The 24361-nt window shown below is 36.4% G+C and overlaps 3 protein-coding genes across 4 annotated transcripts; 1 reads left to right on the top strand and 2 right to left on the bottom strand.

The window, feature by feature from the left end:
- Positions 1-634: 634 nt before the first annotated feature.
- LOC140826856 (ABC transporter I family member 20-like) lies at positions 635-10809 on the bottom strand. The gene is given in 8 exon segments (XM_073189375.1): positions 635-1163; positions 1643-1720; positions 1805-1828; positions 1830-1958; positions 2069-2164; positions 3126-3245; positions 3749-3882; positions 10464-10809. Coding segments are annotated over 8 exon segments (990 nt in total). The 5' UTR covers positions 10636-10809; the 3' UTR covers positions 635-926.
- A 1453-nt stretch (positions 10810-12262) lies between these two features.
- LOC140826855 (uncharacterized) lies at positions 12263-15096 on the top strand. 2 transcript variants are annotated; one of them, XM_073189373.1, is made up of 4 exons: positions 12263-12388; positions 12736-12868; positions 12963-13110; positions 14741-15096. In XM_073189373.1, exons 2-4 carry the CDS (start codon positions 12809-12811, stop codon positions 14935-14937), a joined length of 405 nt encoding a protein of 134 aa, XP_073045474.1. In that variant the 5' UTR covers positions 12263-12388; positions 12736-12808; the 3' UTR covers positions 14938-15096. The 2 variants fall into 2 exon arrangements, with proteins under 2 accessions (XP_073045474.1, XP_073045475.1); XM_073189374.1 differs by having other exon boundaries at positions 12614-12868.
- Positions 15097-15391: 295 nt separating this feature from the next.
- On the bottom strand, positions 15392-18740 carry LOC140826854 (Golgi apparatus membrane protein-like protein ECHIDNA). The gene is made up of 6 exons (XM_073189372.1): positions 18581-18740; positions 17347-17403; positions 17049-17252; positions 16881-16940; positions 16468-16594; positions 15392-15724 (listed from the first exon to the last, which is right to left on the bottom strand). The coding sequence occupies exons 1-6, from the start codon at positions 18593-18595 to the stop codon at positions 15636-15638; spliced, it is 552 nt and encodes a 183-aa protein (XP_073045473.1). The 5' UTR covers positions 18596-18740; the 3' UTR covers positions 15392-15635.
- Between the last annotated feature and the right edge of the window lie 5621 nt (positions 18741-24361).

The following is a 24361-nucleotide window of genomic DNA, read 5'->3' as shown; positions in this document are numbered from 1 at the left end:
TTATCAGTCAAATTAGTCCGCAGGCTATGTCAATAAAGGAGCTGATTGAATTAGAAATTAAAATTATAGATCAACGGTCGGCCTGAAAGCAATTTATGATGAGAGTAGGCCAAATTTTTAAGATGGTTTGTGCATATTATATCTATCACTCCAAGTAAATGTTTAATTTTCAGACCTTTTTTCCCTCCTAAGATCTATGTGCGAAGCTAACTTTGCATTTTCATCCTTTTAAATTAAGTATATTGGGTGGTTTCTGTCCGATTTAACATAAAACTCCTTACAATTCAAAGATGTAAATATACGCTATTTTCTTCAAATTAATTGACGAAATCTTTTTGTAAATTTATATAGATTTTTCTTTGCAGATTCGATAAAACACACTGAAGTCAACGAAATAAAGAATAACGAGAAATTCAATGCAAAATGTGACCCATTGATGAACAACGGCTTCGAATTCCCAAGAGTAACGTGATTTTACCGAATAAAATTTCAAACTTCGGGCAATAAGGATCGTATAGTAATTTTTGTCAATGCACACTGTAATCCATGAGGAATGTATTATATAATGTGGCCCACCAGACGACAATAAATTAAATGTAGATCGCAAAAAACGAAATATTAAAACATAAAGGAATAACATAATTTTACTGCATACAATTTTCAAACTTCGGACAATAAGGATCATATAGTATTTTATGTCAATGTAAACTCTAATCTATGAGGAATGGATTATATAATGTTGTCCACTGGACGAGAAGAAATGAAATATAGATCACAAAAAATGAAATATTAAAACATAAGGAATTACTATAGTAATTCAGTGTATAAGCATTTTTATTAGGACAAGATGAAAAAAAAAGCCAGGAAAATCGGCCATATAGTGGGATGATGATAGTTTGCAGCCAGGTATGAAAACTTCTGTTTTCTTATCTGAGGACCCTGTTAGAGCTGAAGGAGAAGCTTTCTTCACCGGCTACAGTTGAATTCAGCCTCCCAGCACCCCACCCGTTATTTAGTATGCGGACAGCAGTGCGAGCTGGATCACCAGCTACACGACTGCCTTCGACATTTTCATCACATTCTGGAGTACCATTAGCTTCCCTCTCTTTTCTTCGCTGCCGCTCATCATCTCTCTCTTTTCTCAGCCAACTCTCCACAGTTCTCTGCAAATTCATAAACACGAGGTAGCAAAAGTCATTATCTTAAGACGGGTTCAGAACACGCTTTCATGATGCATCTGATATTTTCCACTTCTGTAGACGTTATGAAGAAAATCAACAGAAGGTACAAGATTCATGATTGCATCATTATCGCTTTCATTATAAATGACCGAATGTTTCACAAGTTTGTTACGGTGTTTCCGAAATGTTTTTCAGCTCTGAAATGCTTATTTCTCAAAATAAAACTTCACATCAAACCAGTACACAGGAGAAACAGCCAACTAAACATAGGACATTTGTAATATGAATGCTTTAAGTGCCACACGGTTTTTGTAGATTAAATAAAAAAATATACCCCATAATTAATAGCAAGATAGTACCCATTAATCATTATGAATTAGAACCTGCTCCACCCTTAACCTAATTGAATGGTCACAAAGACTCAAGTCGAAGTGCTTTATTTTTAAAGTAGAGCAACTAACCATCAGTGACAACTTGCTAATATCTTTGATTTTATTCATTGGCGTCGCTAGCTGCAACTTCCCACGAGCCACATAAGCCTGATGAAAATTCAAGACGATATCCAACACGTGACGTATACCACTTATAATGCAGTCAACATTGAGGAGCTAAATGAAACTTACAATATGTGATGGCCAGCCCTCAAGGACCATCAAAAATATGAGTTGCATAAATTATTACGGCACCACGTTCTTCACATTCTTTCTTTAGAAATCTTAGAAGGTCAGACCGTGCAAGCACATCTAAGTCAACTGTTATTTCATCCAGCAATAGTACCTAACCACAAGAAGCATAACCAAACTGGCTTGAAGTAGAGGTAAATAGACTGAGAAAAGTTTGGAAACCGGGTATTTCTTCCCCCAAAAAGAAAAATAATAAGTATTCACCTTGAATGGCTTTAGAAGGCCCATACATATTTGAACTCTTCTTCTTTGACCATCAGATACTTTATGCATTCTCCACGACAAGTCAATACCCAACACCTACACCAAAAGAACCAACCAGTTCACTTGTGTCTGTACAAAAAAATAATCCATACGATATCCAAAGACAGTGCAGAAGAATGTGCAGGATGGTTACAAAAGTGCGTATCCAATTAGAGTTTAGGAAAATTATCTACTACTGCAATTCACAGAGTGCAGATCAATCTCCTCAAATATAATCAAACTTTCAAATTGCTAGTTCTTAATGCTAATTAAATTGATTAACCAAAATCTTGTATAAAGATTAATACACATGTTGATTATGATGAATTTGAAGCATAAATAGCGAGACTCGCTGTGTACCAGGACATCCAATTAATATGGGTCTGACTGTATGATTAACATTTATAAAATAAGAATGAAATTGATTCCAATTATTTAGGTGTGATAATGTTATCCTAGTTGCCCCACTATTTCATATTACTTTAGCTTGCATTTGGATTAAATGCAGGATTTGAAATGACTCTATATTGGGATGAAATTGAAATATACCACAATAATTCAAAAAATAACTATTTGAGATTTGCAATTCATTGCCTAGTAGATTTGCTCAATCAAACCAATGGACTTGTTATCAAGGATTTGAAATACCTCCATCAATTCAAATGTAACCTTAAAGTCTCTAATGTTATTTCACACACATATATATAGTGCTAATGGTCGGAGTTAAGATTGGCATGTTGTAATTAACATCAAACCCCAATATATTTAGATGGTCCACTTTTTCAGGAGATAAGGCTTGATCAGTGAATATTAAGTCAATGAAAAAGAACAATTTAAAGCCTTCTGTAATGCCTTAGCTATCATTCAAGAAAGTGAGTTCTACACAACTGTAGCGAGAAGCATTTTACAGAACAGTGACAACTAACATGACCATGGATGGAAAAATTAATATCAAGATTTAAGGTAATCATTATGAGTAAAAGGGAGCAAAACCAAAAAATCAGGAAAACTCTTATACCTTGATCAATTCTTCTCGTCTTTGGGGATGGATTCCTGCAACCCCAAATATCATTTTCTCTGCAGAAATCTCCATCTGAATTGGAACCTCAAAACCAGCAAAAGCAACTTCTCGTCTCCACTAAATACAAAATATATTTTTAAAATCAAATCATTTCAGAGTCACATCCATACCATAAAACAATAAACATTGTAATCAAAGAATACATCACTCACTTCATATTAGGAACAGTTTATTCCTTCAAATTAAGGCACCGTCAGCAAAAAAGATGTGATTTCATCAGAAAATATGAACCAAAAATAATTATCCTTATGCGTGGAATTATATGGAAGAACTGTAATTAAACCAGAAAAAACCACTCACTTATAGCCAATACATAACTTGCGATGGCTCGATTTCTATTAAACTAAAATATACACAAATAATCAGCAAAAAGACACTCTAAACTGTGAAGTTGAAACTAAGTTTGCATGAGAGTGAGACTAGCTATCCTTCACTGTGTTTTAATACTCCACTCTTGCTTAATTCTCACAGCATTTACTACCCAAAAGTTGCATTTCTATAAGCAGCTAGGTTAACCACTGACACAACAGGGGAAGGTAAAAATAAAATTTAAAACCAACCTCACCACCAAGATAAGAGAGGTCTCCTGAAGCCGTCAATGCTGTGTCATGAAATGCGGATCTTCCCAAAACCTTTACCATGTCTTGTTCCACCATATGCTTCCCACCAATTATTTTCAGTAAAGTTGTTTTCCCTGATAAAATTCCGTACAAGAAAAATCAAATGTTTGCAAGATTATACAATGACCACTAGAGGAAAAAATGCAACAGGCACCTGAAAGAAAAAGGACTAAACATGAAAAGTCTCCAGAAAAAATTTCTTTTCCCAGAAAACCCCAAATCACATAAGCATTTACAGTATTATTGCAAATATGCTCGACCAGAATTGTTTCACTGTTGGCTGACAGCCATTGGATCCTAAAAATAAATATGCATTTCACAATTCAATAATATAAACCAACAGTTAGAACAATAAAAATTTTGGAATAAAAAAAGAACTAAAAAGATAAAAGAGGAGAATTGACCCTGTATTAAAATGAGAACACATAAATCAGTTTATAATTAATTAAAACTTGATTGTATTACCTTTTGACATTTTATTGTAATTCGACAAGTACAATTGGTAGTTTGTTGGATGTCAAATATAGAAGAGCAGTGAGAACCAGAGAAAGGGATTAGACTTACTAGTGCGTCATTATCGTATAATGCCCAGAGGAAATCTATCATGTGCTAAGGAAACTTGGGGTTTTAGCACATGGAACTGAGGTTACCCTATGATAGCTCCTTTTCCATGATGCCCTAAAGGCTAACCCCTAAGTTTCTTTGTTTCAAATTATTGACCATTTTTGGGGCAGTGAAACTTGGGGTTTTAGCACTTGGGAACTGAAGTTACACTACGATAGCTCCTTTTCTGTGTGCCCTAAACCCCAAAGTTTCTTTGTATAGTTTTACCTATTAGACTTGTATTTAGCACTTTAAGCCATGACACACTTGTACTATACCAAAGACCAAGTATGGAGCCTTTCAGACAGTCTTGGGATATACATACAGATAGGAAAATGATAAAAGTATGTAAGTGTAAAGTGTTTACATTTTGAAAAATAATAAGAATAATCAAGATCAATTTCTTCTCTCAGCTACATTTTCATACCATCTTCATTTGACAACTGCATGAACATGAACCAAGTCATAGTATCTAGAATTCATTATTCTGGTGTGTGTCTGACTATAATAAAAACCTAGTCAATTAAGAAGGAAGAGAACATGAGAGGATGAATAACGGAATAAGGGACGAGGAGAGGATATGAGTTCCTTGGGGACTACTCAATCATGCCTTTTCTGGTTTCATCAATGTAGCTAACATTACGTTTAACCCACACAGCATAAATGTTGGTCCCACGTGCGGAATTTAAGATAATAAAACCCGAAAATAAAGAATAAACTGGACACCGAGATTTACGTGGAAAACCCCTTAAAATTATTAGGGTAAAAACCACGGACAAGATGAAAAGAATTTCCACTATAATATTTTATGGTGTACAACTCACTCACTGTGTTTCCAAAGAGAACACACACTCTCTTAATACAGGATAACAAAACATCTCACAAATATTATAGAACTAAGCACTCAAATGCTTATAAGATGAGAAAAAACTCGAAGAAGGGATAATTTCAGAATGAAGGAGGGAGCTCTATTTATAGAGCCCCTGGACCGTGTGAACACGCGTTAAAAACGCGTAAAACAATTCCTCTTCAAATTGTCTGCAGCCAACCCAAGTTTTATTTCCCTCAAAAAATAGTCAAACTTCACCCGACATGCAATAAATGCATGCATTATTGCCGACATTTCTCCCACTTGGAGATTTGATTGAGAATCAAACACATCTCCACACATCCTTTCAATCTTGCCATTACCTGCTGCTTACGTTTCCGCTAGACCACTTGAGAATCTATACCACTCAAACTTTTCAGTATTCACTGGCTTGGTCAGAAAATCAGCTATATTTTCTTTCGTATGGATCTTCTGCATATCCACGCTTCCTTCTTCTACTACTTCCCGCACAAAGTGAAATTGTACTCCAATGTGTTTCGTCCTGGAATGAAAGGATGGATTTCTTGCGATGTGCAAGGCACTCTGACTGTCACAAAACAAAGAAACATTCTCTTGTTTGTGCCCGATCTCCTCCAATAACCTTTTAATCCATATTGCCTCCTTGCAACCTTGAGTAGTTGCCATGTATTCTGCCTCTGTTGTAGATAACGCCACAACTGTCTGCAGTTTTGAAACCCAGCTTACTGCTCCTCCTGCAAGTGTAAACACATAACCAGTAGTAGATTTTCTCTTATCAGGATCACCTGCATAATCTGAATCGACATAGCCCCTGAGTGTAAAATCTGATCCTCCATAACATAATGCAGCATTCGAGGTACCCTTAATATATCTAAGGATCCTCTTAACAGTGCTCCAATGCTCTCGTCCAGGATTCGCCATATACCGACTAACTGCTCCCACTGCTTGAGCAATGTCCGGTCTTGTACAGATCATGGCGAACATCAAACTTCCCACTGCTGATGCAAACGGTACTCGAGACATCTCCATCCTCTCTGCTTCACTGCTAGGACACATCTCGGAGGATAACTTGAAGTTAACAGGAAGAGGGGTCGAGATTGGCTTACTATCTTGCATGTTGAAGCGTTGCAAGACTTTCTTCAAATACTTTTTCTGTGAAAGCCAAATCTTTCTGTTACTTCTGTCTCGGTGAACTTGCATCCCTAGAATCTTGTTTGCTGGTCCCAAGTCCTTCATATCAAATTCCCTAGCCAACTGTGCCTTCAATCCTTGGACCTGATCTTTGTTGGGGCCTGCTACCAACATGTCGTCCACATACAACAGCAAAATGATATAATCATCACCAGACTTCTTGAAATAAGTACAAGGGTCTGCACTCAGTCTGTTGTATCCAAGGCTCATGATATAGGAATCAAATCTCTTGTACCAACACCTCGGCGCCTGTTTGAGACCGTACAGAGATTTCTTCAACCTGCAAACCAAGTTCTCTTTGCCTATTTCCGCAAAACCTTCTGGCTGGAGCATATAGATTTCTTCTTCAAGATCTCCATGAAGAAATGCTGTTTTCACATCTAGCTGTTCTAGATGTAGGTCAGACACCGCACACAATGCCAACACTATTCTGACTGTTGTAAGCCGAACCACAGGAGAAAATATCTCATTGAAGTCAATGCCTTCTTTCTGAGCATACCCTTTTACCACCAATCTAGCACGATACCGCTCCACTTGGTTATTGCCATCACGCTTGATCTTATAGACCCATCTGTTTCCAATGGCTTTCCTCCCTCGTGGTAGTGTAACAAGATCCCAAGTTTTATTCCTGTCTAATGCCTCCAACTCTTCTTGCATTGCTATCATCCATAAGGATACATCCGAGCTTTGAGTAGCCTCGTGGAAACTCGATGGCTCACCATCCTCTGATAATAGACAATATGCAATGTTGCTTTCAGTGACATAATCTGAAAGCCAACCTGGTGGTCTTCTGTCTCGAGTTGACTGCCTCACATTGGAAACCTCAGACTCAACTTGTTCTTGTTCTTCGTGCTCTGGTACTGCTTCACAAGAAACTTGACCTTCGTCTGTCTTATTTTCCACCTGAAAAATAGTAGTTTCTGAATTCTGTGTGCCTTTGTCTCCCTTTACTTTATCTTCCTCGAAGATAACATCCCTGCTGATGAAAAGCTTGTGAACAGTAGGATCCCACAAGCGAAACCCCTTAACTCCATCAGCATAGCCCAAGAAGATACATTTTCTGGATTTCGAATCCAACTTCGATCTTTCTTGCTCATTGTACAGAACGTACACCGGACTTCCAAATGTATGCAAATGAGAATAATCTGTCGGCTTCCCAGTCCACATCTCCATCGGAGTCTTCAGATCAATCGCCACTGAAGGAGAACGATTGATAATATAACAAGCGGTTTTGACTGCTTCTGCCCAAAATGACTTTTCTAGACCTGCAGTCCTCAACATAGCTCTTGTTCTGTCCAACAAGGTCCTGTTCATCCGCTCCGCCACTCCATTCTGTTGAGGTGTGTAAGCCGTCGTGAACTGTCTTTTGATGCCCTCATGTTGACAAAATGCATCAAACTCGTCACTGGTATATTCTCCTCCATTGTCAGTCCTCAGACACTTGATTTTCTTTTCAGAATCAAGTTCAACCCGCGCTTTGAAATCTTTGAAGATCTGGAAAGCATCTGATTTCTTCTTGATTGGATACACCCAACATCTCCTAGAGAAATCATCAATAAACGAGACAAAGTATCTCGCTCCTCCTAGGGATACAACCGGTGCTTGCCAAACATCCGAATGAATCAGCTCCAATATGCTTTTGCTCCTGGCAGTAGAAGTGCCAAACTTTAATCTGTGTTGTTTACTGGTAACACAGTGCTCACAAAAGGGTAGCGACACTTTTGTAAGTCCCGGCAGCAGCTTCCGTTCTGAGAGAATTTTCAACCCTCGTTCTGACATATGCCCGAGCTTTCTATGCCATAACACTGTTAATTCTTCTCCTGAACCAATTGATGCAACAGCTAGTTCTGCCTCTTTGTGTGTTTCTCCCAAAAGTACATACAGATTTGCAGCAACCATTTCCGCCTTCATAACCACAAGCGCGCCTTTTACAATTTTCATGATCCCTTTCTCGATCCGAGTTTTGCACCCGATGTCATCCAATTGCCCCAAGGACAAAAGATTTTTCGCCAGTCCTTTCACATGTCGTACCTCCTGTATGGTGCGAATGGTGCCATCAAACATTTTAATTTTGATAGTACCGACCCCAGCGATTTCCAAGGCATGATCATTTCCCATGAATACAGATCCTCCTGAGACTGGTTCATAATGATCAAACCATTCTCTCCGAGACGTCATATGCCACGTCGCTCCTGAATCCATAATCCATGTGTCACAAAATTTGTGCCTGCCTTCTGCAACTGTTGTCGCTTCGCTGAATAATATTTCACCACTGCCTGAAGTACTAGCCACATTTCCTTGAGAGCTTTTCTCGATACTCGTACACTCTCTCTTGAAGTGCCCTTTACCGCCACATTTAAAGCAGTAAATATTTTTCTTCTTACTTCTGGACTTTGATCTACCTCTCCTTTGGCTCCCACTGGAGTCACGGTCCATAAATCTTCCTCTTATTATCGGTAAAGCCTCTGCCTGCTTCGAAGTTACCAACCTATCTTCCTTATTCTTGCGCCGGCTTTCTTCTCCGAGAACCGCAGTTAAGACATCGTCGAATCTTAGAAAGCCCATAAGAATATTGTTGGTAATGTTGATGATAAGTTGATCGTATGAATCTGGTAGACTTTGAAGTAGAAGCTCCGCACGTTCATTTTCCCCTATTTTATGCCCCATGGAAGTGAGTTGGGCAAATAGAGTATTTAGTGTGTTGATATGGTCGGTCATCGATGAAGATTCCGCCATCCGAAGAGTATAAAGCCTTCTCTTTAGGAAAATCATATTGTGTAGGGACTTGACCTCGTACATCTTTGTCAGAGTATCCCAGATAACTTTGGCTGTTTTTATCTCAGATATACTTGACAAAACTTCGTCAGCTATAGCCAAGTGTAAATTGGCAACAGCATTATCATTCATCTCATTCCACTTTTCATCATCCGTAACTTCCACCGGTCTGTCTCCAATAGCCGCCAAGCAATTCTCCTTTCTCAAAACTGCTTGTATCTTTATTTTCCACAGCATAAAATTGCTTCCATTGAATTTTGCTATCTCGTACCTTCCCGCCATTATGTCTACAACAATTTTAGTAGACCGGACAAAATAATCCCGCCTTAAATAAAAAATCTCAAAAAATCTTTTCTGATGTGGAAGATCAGTCTAGGCTGCAACCACAGAGCATACTCAGAATTTTAAGAAATTTTAAACCAAGGCTCTGATACCACTTGTTGGTCCCACGTGCGGAATTTAAGATAATAAAACCCGAAAATAAAGAATAAACTGGACACCGAGATTTACGTGGAAAACCCCTAAAAATTATTAGGGTAAAAACCACGGACAAGATGAAAAGAATTTCCACTATAATATTTTATGGTGTACAACTCACTCACTGTGTTTCCAAAGAGAACACACACTCTCTTAATACAGGATAACAAAACATCTCACAAATATTATAGAACTAAGCACTCAAATGCTTATAAGATGAGAAAAAACTCGAAGAAGGGATAATTTCAGAATGAAGGAGGGAGCTCTATTTATAGAGCCCCTGGACCGTGTGAACACGCGTTAAAAACGCGTAAAACAATTCCTCTTCAAATTGTCTGCAGCCAACCCAAGTTTTATTTCCCTCAAAAAATAGTCAAACTTCACCCGACATGCAATAAATGCATGCATTATTGCCGACAATAAAAGCAGTTTGGCAAGTTGTTTAACACTCAATTACGCTTTTTCTGGTTTTCATCAATGTAGCCAAGATTACATTTAACCCAGGCAGCATATCAACAGTTAGGCTATTAGTTTCATACACGGCATATGACTATCATATGCATTGCATGCTAACAGGCGCCGCTGCTCAATTGCCCATTCGCCAATTGGTTAAATTCCAACTCTTGAACCGTATCAAGAAACTAAGGCTAGTTCACCGTGATTGCTTATCCTAATGATAACCAAACAATCAAGAATCAATTTTTACTGAATTATCCGAACTAAAAGAAAGATCTGAAAATACTCAATGAAAATACAAAATACCCGCGCCATTGGAACCAACAAGAAGACAACGCTCTCCGGAGTGGAGAGTGAGGGAAAATTCATCTATCAAAGGGGTGGAACCGGGCGGAGGATGGCCATTGATTCCTGGGTAAGTGAAGCTGAGGCCGTTGATCTCCACAGTGGGTCGAGAGTTCTCCTCCTGTACCGCCATTTCTTACCTCGATCAAGCTATCCCTTCTTCAATGGGAATTTTATCGGGGAAGTTTGGTAGCGCGCATGGCTAACATTTGGACACCATTGCAATCATCAAAGTTTGGCTCCGGTCCTCGTCTCGTTAAATGTCATTCATTGCTAGCTTCTGAAAATTATTCATTTTGTCAACAATCTTTTCTATATATATATTCAGTTTTGATTATCGACGAATTATCACAAATCTATTGTACGTGCAATTTTTTTATATTTTATTACATAAATATGTACGGTAGGTGTTCAAGATATCAATATTATATATATATATATAATATTGATATCTTGAACACTTACCGTACATATTTATGTGATAAAATATAAAAAAATTGCACGTACAATAGATTTGTGATAATTCGTCTGCTAAACTTGTTTTCCAAAATTACGCTTATATTATATAGATATTTAAATGTGAATTTATATATATTTTAGTAATATTAAACATTTATCATCAAATTTTCTATATTGTTCTCAACTAACTATTATAAATTATAGATAAGATAATAAATTCTCAAAAATTAATTTTATATTATTTTATATGTAAAAAAACATAATGAAATCAAATATTTGAAAAATCTATTTTATATATATATATATAAATCATAACTAAACTAATTATTTGAAAATTAAAAATATACTATTTATTTATATCATATAATACTAAATAAATTATACACATGGACATGTTTCGCAAGTGCAGTGGTGCGTAATCAAAAATAAAAAAATAAAATAAAAGAAAAAACACTTACACATTGTTCGTTGTTCTAACATTAAAGACTATTAAAAAAAACTAGAGACTACGATTTTTTCCTCGTAAATATTTATGTAAAATAAACATATTTTTATATTTTTTTTGCTTTTATTCGAGATATTTGCATATTTTTCAATTTTTCTCAACATAACTTTTTAAAAAAATTGTGTTTTTTATTATGTTTTTTGAGGGATAGTTGGTGTTGAGTTTTCTCGAGAAAAGAGGGAAAAAAATTACAAAAACTCGTGTGAGACGATCTCACGAGTCGTATTTTGTGAAACGAATATCTAATTTGGGTCATTCATAAAAAAGATTGTTTTTTATGTTAAGAGTATTACTTTTTATTGTGAATATCGGTAAAGACACGTCTCACAGATAAAGATTCGTGAGACCGTCTCACAAGAGTCCTATTCAAAAAAATCGGCAAGCCTCTTCTATAGTTCTTAGACAGATAATTATTACAATATCATAATTTGTCACATAATCACTAACAAAAATGTTTATTCATTTTTTTACTATAAAATATGATAAAAACTTGTGTGAGACAGTATTATCGATCGTATTTATGAGACGAATCTCTTATTTATGCTAAGAGTATTATTTTTTAGTATTATTTTTTATTGTAAATATCGATAGGATTGACCCGTCTTACATATTAATATCCGTGAGACGGTCTCACACGAGACTACAAGTAAAATATTTAGATTATAAGTTAATTTTTGCTTAATTTAATTAAAATCCACAAGACTATGGATACTAATTTTGTTTCTTCAAAAATAATGTGGTGAAAAATTTAATATTAGGATAATTTATTTATGAAATTGTCATATTTTTTTATAATCTACATATTTACCTACTGCCAGAAAAGCAAATGCCAAACACGGCTTAAACCTTCCAAAATCATCCCAAGATCCTCATTTGCAGCTTCCAAGATCATCCCAAAATTTTCTGAATTCGGAGTCCAAAGGTATCTTTCTCCTTCCATCTTTGTGTTTATATGTTTTCGAGTTGGTGATTTAACGTACAGCCTTTGTCGTTTAGTGATTCCGATTGTTGCAAATCTGTTGGATTTAAATTGATTATTGGGATCTGGGTTTGCTTCTGTATATTAGTTAGCTGGAATATTGTTATTGGAAATAGGCCGCCTAAGTTTTCACACCCCCTGGAATTTTTTGGTGAATTTTTGACGAAGGTTTTATGGATGTGATGGTGGTGATCTGCCTATTAGCTTTCTGAACTTGATGAATGTAGCAAATTGATGCAAAGCCCGTTGCAGTTGTTGGCACTTACAATCACATTTTCATTTTTGTTCAGCATAACATCAATCACTGTGGAGTTTCCACTGAAGATTCCGAAATTAAATCTCGATAAGAGTACCTCATAGTCAATGGCTGCGATTTTCAGCCTCTATATTATCAACAAATCAGGCGGTCTTATTTTCTACAAGGTTAGCACATACACGCACACACCCCTGTTCTATTAGTCAAGCATTGTAAGTTATATAAGAGATGAATTAAAAGTTGCATCTTTATGTCTTCAAGGATTACGGGTCAGCTGGAAGAATGGATACAAACGATAGTTTGAGACTAGCAAGCTTGTGGCATTCAATGCATGCCATATCTCAACAACTGGGAATTGAGCTTCTCCAAGCTGATACTTTTGATCTCCATTGCTTTCAATCTCTCACTGGTGTGAAAACAATCTCTCTCTCTCTGTTTTTTTTCCTGGCCTCCTTTATCTTTTGTAAGGATGATCAGTATCTCGCTTTGTTGTTTCTGTTGTTTTCTGGGATCTGTTTTTTCTTGTGTATGTTGTAGACTGTGGCAGATTTATAGTATTAGTTACACCTGCTAGACAGAGAGTAAAAAGCTCAATCTCAAACAATTATAAGAAAATATTATTGATGTATAAGTCGTCTAGGTTGCCAAAGGTGAAAATTATCAATCAATTTGAAGAATGTTGAATCAGTGGAAGTGATTGTAGCAGTACTTGCTTAGCATCGTTGGCTCAAATTCATAGAATTATGTCCAAGTTCTGAAATATATTTTTCAAAAAGAAGAAACATAAAGATAAAGTATAAAACAGTTTAAGCTATACTTAGACATTCTAATATTATAATGTTACATATTACCTGAATGAAACAAAGGTTGAAGAGCAATAAACTAAGCTCTACTTCTGTTTTTTTGTCGAAACATGTTATCCATGCAACAACCTATAGCCTTGGCAACACTTGAGTTAGAAACACTCTAGCATGGTACAAAATTCTAATTTTTAGGAATTGGTAGATGAAGAAAAACACATCCGGTGCCGCACGAGCAAGCTCTTGATTCAACGTCGATGGGACTTCCAAAAGGAAAGAACATCTTGCCATGCATCCCTACCAACTTTGGGGTCATGTAAAGGAGTTCCCTTTTGACTTTTATGCCCACCAGTTAGAAATTCTACACTCCTAATGACTCGAGTTCCTAGTTAACATCGAATTTCATTAATCGATAATATCATACTAGATAAATTGCTGTAATTAAAATAGTGCTCTCATCCTTCTAGAATTTGCTCCAATCCATATAGTTGGGATTCTATCGTCCTTAGTGGTTATATACTTTTGACTCTCCACTTCGGTGGTTCTTACTTCCTAATGGTGAAAGAAAATTATCGGTTTTCTTTTTGCACACCCTGACAAGATTTTGGAATTATTGTCGAACTAGTAGGAGTATTGAGATAGTGGTTTCCAATAGTTTATATTAGTATGATTTAATATATAACACTTTTTTTTGCATATGTGTTATACTTATTTTGTATGTTCTTTTAAAGACTTGTATCAAGTGTAGTTGGAGATTGCTTGGTCAAGTAAATGCAAAGATAACTGTGAATTGTTCGGTCTGATTTGAATTTTCCTGAATGATGATGACTCATCAACGCCCTGATACATCTAAAGTAAACATAGTTAAATGGCCCGTTAGAATGAAGCTCCAGAATAAGCATCAATAGCAAGTCCTGCATTGAACAAATGATTGAGCACGGTAGTCGCATATGATCCCTGCACAAAAGAGCTCCATATTCCTTGTTATCCTCTTTGTGAATGGTCGACTATGAACAGAAGCTGAACGGAAGATTGAAGACATTATCAGTTACATTGACTTGATTGTCTTATTCTTGTAATGGTAACTTTCATTCTGATTGATAATAAATTTTGTGGATGTTGTAGCTAAGCCCTGAAAGCTTTCTTAATTCAAAACCTGTTTCTTCATTGTTTCTGGTTGTCAAAACCAACATATTCGTCTCACAAATGAAAATATGCTAATCACTTATTTTCTTTCAGGTACCAAATTCTTTGTGGTCAGCGAACCTGGTGTCCAACATATGGAGGGTCTCTTGAAATGTATTTACGAGCTATATACTGATTACGTTCTGAAGAACCCGTTTTATGAGATGGAAATGCCAATTCGTTGTGAGCTCTTTGACATTAATCTGTCGCAAGCAGTACAGAAGGATCGAGTTGCTTTATTGGGAAGATGATTTGACACCGTGTTCATGTTTTTACCCGCGTGCACCATTGCTCATGCCATTAATATGTCATTGGTGGATTTGATTTCAATATTGGATTATGATCAAAACTTAATGAATGAATTGTTTTTGAGAACTTGGTGGTCATAGATCAACTTATTTCATTGTTTATGATCCTTGCCCATTCGTACAAGTAAAACTTATCCCACGTTTGAGAAGACTGAGGTGTTAACCAAACAACGTCGACAAAAAGTCAGATGATGCAACTGCTGCACTATCTTCTTTTTAAAAAAAATACTGCTGCACTATCTTCTGTCTCCTTCAAATCACAAGATCAAATATTTATGTTATTCCTAAAAATTTCCCAAAAATTCATTCATAAAAACGATGGAAAGGAGAACAAAACCGATTATCCTTTGCCTAATAAGTAATAGTTACATTTTGAAGTACATTTACACTCCATACATCAACATTCTTGCAAATACAAAAACTCATCAGCATGAGGCAACATGAGGTAAAAGCAACAAGATATATCAAACGATTAGATTCCTAACAAGGTCTCAAATTGAAACAATACAAGATCCTCTTCCACTTGCTGGTGATATATATTGTCACTACACCATGAAGCACAAAAATTGTGTAGGTCATAGACCACAAATTCTTCCAAACATCATATTTCTCTCTCATCAGGTCGATTTTGTATAAACCATTCAAACGACACTAAATGCTGATTGAATGGTAGATGAGAATCGAGACGCAATGGTCTGCGTAGCGAATGCTTGAAGCTGCTTCTTAGCATCTGCGAGATGAAAGACCGGTATAATTTCTCAATGAGATTAATCAAACGAAAAACTAAAAACAAAATTTGCCTTCAATTCCGAGCTATCTCGATGAAATTTACGTTCTTCATTGTGTCGGGATATGAATGAAGACTCATAAGTAAAATCTTTCTGTCGGTACGACATAGTAACTAGCTCCAAAGTCCAAACTAATGCAAACTAACAACAAGACTTGCACGAATAGCAACTTCATGTAAACAAGAAGCACCGTGTAAGTAAGTTTCAAAATGAGAGATCCCTTGTAAAACCAAGTGAGAGTCATTTATGTGCATCCAACCAATTTTTTCATGTTTTCTTTGTATAATGGTACAGAACTGATGTTACAGCAGTACCATGAGTCACAAGCACATTCCTACCCACAAATTTGGAATTCGAATAGGACACCACAAACCATCATTTAATACTGATAGACGAGGTACTTTTCAGACTAGCCAGTGTGTAAGGCATTTAAAACAAAAGGCATCTCCAGAAACAACCTTCAAAAGAGTTCAAATCCAAAATTGGTTTAGAATATCGTAGTTATTATCTAAAGTGAGGTAATGGGATTTCTGCTCCCCCAAATCAAGTACATTATAGTTAAGTTACTTTTGAGATCCATACCATGCATTATGCAACAGTCAAAGTAAAGCAAGAAGCAAAACGTGATATTTGCATTGTAAAACAAGAACCAAAACATGATATGTGTGTCAGTGAGTCCACATACCTTTACGGCATTTGGTAAATCCAACAATATTGGCAATGCTCAGTGTCAAACATACACCAACAACAAGAAGATAATCAGCTTGAAACCTAATGATAGAGAATATAGCAAAGAATATCCATGCGATCGCCTACAAAGAAAAGGCAATGCTTTAGGTGGATTTCAAGATACCAAATGGAAAGGGCTTCTCAAAATGCCGTCCATATGACAAATGATTGAGACCAAATAGCAAGTATCAAATAAAAGCAATCTTGAAGTCCACCATGATGGCAAATAAGGTTAAATTCCTTAGTTGTTGAAGAAAGTGAATGATTATACAAAGCCTTGACAGAATACTTTTGCTTATATGCTTCACAACGTTCCAGCGACCGCGTGATATTTGAATCAAAATTCTTTAATTTAACTTATTTGCTTACTGTGAGGTACAAGGTCCACCAGAACAGCCATGAATCCTTCTTGTTCATCCGAGCAAGTGACTGAAAAAAAGAGGATATATGGTGTACAACATTTATTATCCACTGTAACACAACTTCTAAAATAATGATGCAAAGATCAAACGCAAAGTCACATTTAAGATGTCTCACATCTTGGTCGAGACATTCAAATTTCCACACACTTTCACCATCGTCATTTATTTCATTCCACCACCTAAGACCCACCAAGATGCGTCCACTAACGTTCTTGACTACCCAGAAATCAAGAGCAGATAAAAGTACAGTCGCCACAAAAATGATGACAAAACTATCAAAAAAGAGAGCAGAAAGAATATAAAATGCCAAAGCAGCTGCCTGTCAAAACAAAGAAATTTTTAATCATTAGGAAATCAATAAATAAAATTAAAATCATAAATACCAAAAAAGACAAAAGGAAACTATGTTTAACCTTGAAAAGCACATGGAAGAAGCATATCTTTGGATGAGCATAATTCTCCCCTGACGGCTGGGCACAAAAAAAAAAGAGGTGAGCACTCCATCACTGTTTATTAAACTTATTGTGCATATCAGAAAGAAGTTGTATCGATTTTATCTATGTAAATACCTTATCTATATTACTTTAGGTATTCAAAATAATACGATAAGACAAATTCAAGAAAACTAGAATCAAATGTATACCAGGCAAAGACTAAAATTTAACTCTTCTTATACTAGAAGAAATGCACTGGAAAAGGTTCTATCAAACAGGTAAAACATAAATTACTGTTTTTCTCATACAACATGGATCAACATTTGAGCATTATGCTTTTCTCATACAAAATAGTTCAACATTCGACCATTTGCTTCTAAATACTAGAATTCAACACAAAGTAGTCTATGGATGTATTGTCAAAGACATTAACATGAAAGAAATCCAATTAGCGTCAGTACATGGTTAGTTTTGTTTAACTCGATTGGTTAGAACTAAGAAGGGATATCGAGGGCCTGGATGGCCAAGAAATCAACAACAAAAATGGAATACATTTTGATAGAATGCCATTTTAAAAAATGAAATGTGTTTTTTAGATAAACCACAATTTCATAGCAACGCAAGAACTTGTGGCTTCAAATACCATCTTATAGAACACTTTTGTCAGATAGTCTTATGCACTTGTATAACCTATCTATCGGACAGAATTCTATCTAATCAAGAATTTACTTAGAAGAACATCAATTACGGGAATAATTAACAGGTAAAGCAGATGAGATAGATCAAACAGAGGATCACCAAATCAAATCATTGAATCAAAAATCAAGATATTCCATCCGTTCACTACATCATTTGCCCCCAGCATAAATCTCAACTTCGAATGTTATCCCAAAACAAATCAAACAAGCTCGAGCCATATCAGCAGCAACCAACAAGGCTGCAACTGCAAGCCTTCAGGCCAACCATTAGCATTTCATCGAATTTAAACAAGAACCCTAAAAACTCACATTTTTTTTCAAAAAAACCAGCCCAATCAAAAGAAATCAGATCCCCCAAGTCCTGATACAACAAATGTAGTCGATTTTATTACCAGATCACAAAATACAATAGACTTGGTCACTAAATCATCTGTAACACACAAATTAATAGTCAGAAACGCAGCATGTGTTCATGGTATTCGTTTTGGAAAGTAAACCAGATGACAAAAACTAACAGGGTTCAGATCCATTTTTGGGCTGATCGTAGATATGATGTAGATCTCCAATTTTGCTTCCAATTATTTGATCAGATTTTACAGGTATATGTGTACACCGAGCTGCTTCTCTTGAATTTATGAATATGGAAGATCCTTGCTGATTATTACGATCAAATAGGTAAAATCTGTGAAGGTTCAGTAATTGCAAAGCAATCCCTGGATGACAACTTATCTCGAAATACCCCCTAATATTTTGAGATTTATTGGAAATATTTTGAGATTTATTGGAAATCAGAATCCTTTTGTAGGTGTAAAATTTCAATCAAATTAGAATCACAATTCAGATGCCCAAATTTCTATTTCAATTTCGAGCAGAGACGAATTTTTTCTCTTTTCAATGTCATCACAATCGGAAATTTCACTCCATTTTGAGAATGAAATCATTGTTTTTATACACCTAATTTGTAGCGGGTATTTCAGGCTTCTTCTCTCATAGTATAATCATATTTTCTTCGTCTTGGATTCTAAAATGTTATGAAATTTCCATCGAATCAAATTCCAAGAGCCGATTGATACAACATGACATCTGTTGTACATCTTGGCCAGGCAGTAGTGATGTATTTTAGTATTTATGGGTTTGTTTCATCCTGCCCGTGCAGACAGTGTCTGTACTGCACGGGCAATGAACGGTCCAGATCTCTCCACATAAGTGATCCGGGCCCACCTCCTTGTAAAAAAAAAATATTGACTAGGAAAAATCCGAGCCATTGGATCGACCAGTGCGGGCAGTACATTTGGATCGACCGAACCTTATTTATGTCTCAGACATAGTCATTATTTGGAAATACATTTCATTTGACATCGTAGAGGTAGGGATGTCAATGGGTCTGGATTTTACCCAGACCCGCAATGGATCTGCCCCATCTGAACGGATTTGGCCATATTAAATGGGTCATGGGACGGGTCTCGGGTCCAATTTTCAGACCCATATGGGTATGGGCAGGGACGATCCTAAAAATATTTGGGCATGAGTCTAACTTTTAAAAAGAGGCATCTGAATCATAATGTGTGTTCATATTTTTTTAGTTCCATAGCAATTTTTCAAATTTAATCCATTCGTCAAAGACAATATAAAAAACTAAAAGAATAAAAATATCGAACATGTCCAAACGATCACTAAAAAACAACCCGCCTAACAGTTTTAAAGCTAAAAATACTAATCAAATTTGTATAATCAAGTTGTTCAGTAATTTCTTTCTCAATCGATAATATAGTCAATCCATTCAATCTTTCTCGTGACATTGTTGATCAGAGAAAAGTTTTGATAAGCTTTATCTTTGAGAAACTTCGCTCTGCACTTGCTACTGTGACCGAGACAGTCAACAAGATTTTATAAGCAATATGAGGATTTGAAAGCCGGATAAGCATTACATCTACCAAAATTTCAGTCAAAAATCATAGATTATAGATATCATATAAATCCCCGAAAAAATTAAAAAACTACAATAAAAAATTAGAAGCCCGAACAAAGCAAATACAAGAAAATAGACTTACAGCTCCTCACGGGTCTTTTAAACAAACCTAGAGACGACGCAATGACTGGAGTCGATTAAGGCTTATCTACATATGAATATTGGGGAAGATTGGTGAATAAATCGTTAACACGCTAAGAAAGTTCCATTTAATAAATACTTGGTTTTGGGATATCTAGTAACTAGTATTATATATAATAATTTTTTTTTTAAATTTTTGAGCCCCAAAAAAGAGATGGGCCTGGTCATTGGACTCATTTGCCTCTTAATAGGCACGGCCCTGGGTATGGGGTGGGTCATGGGTCCTATAATACCCGCCTCATACCCGCCCCATATATGTGGATATAAATATTCTAAAATTTAGTTTTATTAATTTTTATTTTTTTAGTATCACACATCAAGGTCAACCATAGACATGTCTATTCTGTTTGGGTTGGGCTTTAGTTTATTATCCAAATAGGTAGACAAATTATAAATAAAGCCCTACTGTCCCTGCACCACCATAACTATACGCTAATGCTAGTGGTTCAAGCCTTAAGGTATCTCTCAAAGAAGATTAATGTTTTCATTTTAAAAAAAATTCGGATCTCATGGGTCTAACTCGCCCCGTTTCGTATTCGAGGTGGGACGTGTCCAAAGAATATTTAACCGGGGTGAGGTGGATAATGAGTCAAAATTTTCTTCATGGAGCGGGTCTTGGATTTAGCCATACCCACCCCATTGACATTCCTGCACAGAGGAATATCTGGCCAGAAGCCGGTTTCGAATTTTGTGCCAACACATCCCTTGTCTTCGGACAAACCCACTGCTAATTTTTTTCTGTCTTCTCCTTGTTCACCACAGATCTATTCATCTGCATATTTCATTTCGAATTGAACATCTGGAATATCGGCATCTCCCTAGCTTGTAATATCATACGATTAAAACTTTCACACATATTGTTTCTCAAGATGTCATGTTTTGGACCCATGTTAAAGTGTGACCTGGTCCAATGATTCTCAGGCTTCTTCGCAAGCCATTCGTAGGTAGCTGGTTCAATGGGCTTGAGTTCCTGCATTCCCCAACTAAATTCTTTGTCGGATCTCGGTTTTCTACACGCCCAAACGCAGCGGAAGTTTTAAAAATTTTATTTTATTTTGACAATCAAAATATGTTTTGCTTTGGGCGCTCGTATGATTTTAACAAAAACATTCATAGGGAGTTTAATAATACCTTTGGTGAATAAATCACGTGGCTCCAACTACACCGGTATTAGCGGACGTAGCTCTTGTTGTAAATCCCTACGAACATTCTTCGATCTCCTAATCCGGTCCACGACTGAAATATTTGTTCCTCTTCTAAATTGCACTAGAAATTTAGAAGAACTTTTGCGTAGAGATATAACACGAGAAATTCGACTCAAAATCTAAGCCAAATTTTTCTTGCTTTTCTTTAAGAAATTTTCGAGAGATTCTTTTGGGGAGAGCCGAGAGCTTTTCTATTTTGAAAGCTGCACCAATGAATTGGGAGGAGCCGAAAGATTCTAAATTGATCTCTATCAAAAATCTTTTTGAATGCATGTACACGTAAAATAAGATTCAAAAATCTTATCATATCTTCTAATCTTATATTTACTTAATTAATCTCATTAATTAAGGTAATTAAAGATTCTAAAATTACATGCCAACTCAAAGTCCTTTTCTTTTTCAAAACATTGACCAAACTTTCGAAAGGTGTGCAAATAAGAATATAAAATCCTTATTATTTCTTTAATCCATCATTTACTTAATTAATACAATTAATTAAGTTAACTATAGATTTTAACTTAATATTTAAAAACTCAATTTTGAGTTTAATAAATTAAACCCATTATAAATTCAACATTTGAATTTATTATATAAACTGTAAATTCAACTCCTTGAATTTTATCACCTCCAAAATTTAATATTTAATAAACTCAACTTTTGAGTTTAATAAATTAAATTATCAATTTATAAACTCAACTCCTTGAATTTATTTTCTCCAAATTTCGTAAATTCAACTTCTTGAATTTACTATCTCATAAATTTAATTATCATAAATTCAACTCCTTGAATTTACTATATCATAATATAAATTCAACTCCTTGAATTTATTCTCTCAACGGGAACAAACGATTCAGTGCTTGTGTGACCCTCAATGGTTCAGGGATACAGCTAGCCGTGGGTTCACAACTCTTTGTGATTCAGGACATAATCCTTTATTCGGGCTTACCCTAGTTAGCCCCATTCTTTTCATCAACGCCTTGATCAAGAATGTCAGAACTCATTTCTAATTGCACCCATCGGATCATGGTAAGAGCGTCTAGTAGCATCGCCCCATGATCCCCTAGGTATCACTGATAGTGCCTGCAAGAACCAGTCGATTATGATTAACGTACAGTACGGTCCCTTCATCTCATATATCCCGATCGAATCTGCAACCATTGGTTCATCGAGGGTTGCATATTAATTCGATAACTATGTGATAACTATAATAGTGGCATCGCGTGTACTATTAGAGAACTCCTTCTCCAATATACATCTCATACTCTGGCCAGAGATTCCATACACTATTATTTCATTAGATCACATAGGATATCCACACCCATAGGTGAGCGGTGAATCCCCGACTACAATGCACTGGCTCCTATATGTGTCGCAACTGTACCCAACCTCGCCACCTGATGACTCTCCTGGAGCCGGTAAACGAGTCAAAGCACAGCCCTAGCATATAGAGCCTCAGTGTTGTCCCGGGTCGTAAGGACTAATGGTGTACAATCATAACCACGGACTTATCCTCTCGATGAATGATAACCACTTGGAAAGTCCGAGGGAGGGTTGTTCGGTATAATCATCATATGACTACCCATCTGTATGTTTGGACATCTCTATGCCCTTACCAAGAAACGTAGTACACAACATCACAGATGCTAGTCTCGAGCTCAAGCGACCTTTATCCATGTTTTAGGCGGCTGAATCGACTAGGAACGAATTTAGAATATGCAGTGTTTACAAATGAGTTTCAACATCGAATTACGATTCATTTGCATTAAAGCATAATCAAGGACTTTATCTATGCTGCTTGCATGGGTATACAGATAAAGTATTACGAAACCATTAAAAGATAAATTATATTAAAATAAAGATTGTTTATTACACTTGAGTCAATAAATTCCCTAGCCAACCGTTGGCTTGCAGGGCATCTACTCTAACAATCTCTCACTTGTCCTAGAGCCAACTACCCTTAACTTTAATCTCATTGTTTCGCGATGCTTCTGAAACAATGGTCCTGGCAAGGGCTATGTAAGTGGATCAGCAACATTATCTGCAGAGGGACTCTTTCGACTGATGTCTCATCTTCCCACAATCTCCCGTATGATATGGAACTTCCTTAGTACATGTTTGGATCGCTGATGAGACCTTGGTTCCTTTGCTTGCGCAATGGCACCAGTGTTGTCGCAGTACGACGGGACTGGATCAACTCCATTAGGAATAACGCCCAACACTTGGACAAAATTCCTCATCCAAACTGCCTCTTTGGCTGCATCAGATGCAACAATGTATTCAGCTTCAGTGGTGGAATCCGCAACGGTGTCTTGCTTGGAACCTTTCCAAGAGACAGCCGCACCATATAGCATGAATACAAAGCCAAAGGTCGATTTCGAATCATCTACGTCATATTGGAAGCTAGAATCAGTGTAGCCTTCCAATTTCAATTCTCCACCCCCATAAACCATGAACAAATTCTTAGTCCTTCTCAAGTACTTAAGAATATCTTTCACGACTTCCAATGCATTGGACCAGGGTTCGCCTGATATCTGCTTGTAACACTCAGAGCGTAAGCAACATCAGGACGTGTCGATATCATACCATATATGATACTACCAATGGCAGACGCATATGGAATACGTGTCATCATCTCTATCTCTTCATCAGTATTGGGACACATAGCTTTAGATAGAGTAATACCATGACACATTGGTAAGTATCCTCTCTTGGACTCTTCCATAAAGAATCGTTTTATAATGGTATCGATATATGTGGCTTGGGTGAGCCCCAACATCCTTTTGATCTATCTCTATAGATTTGTATTCCTAATACATAGGATGCTTCACCCATGTCCTTCATGGAGAATCTACTGGCTAACCATACTTTAGTTGATTGCAATAATCCTACATCATTCCTAATGAGCAGGATATCATCAACATAAAGTACTAGGAATGTCACTGAACTCCCACTAACTTTCTTGTACACATATGGTTCCTCAA

The sequence above is a fragment of the Primulina eburnea genome, chromosome 3 (assembly GCF_022965805.1).
Source record: "Primulina eburnea isolate SZY01 chromosome 3, ASM2296580v1, whole genome shotgun sequence".
Lineage (NCBI taxonomy): Eukaryota > Viridiplantae > Streptophyta > Magnoliopsida > Lamiales > Gesneriaceae > Primulina > Primulina eburnea.
Note: the sequence above shows the minus strand (reverse complement) of the source record. Positions and strands in the feature narration are given on the sequence as shown.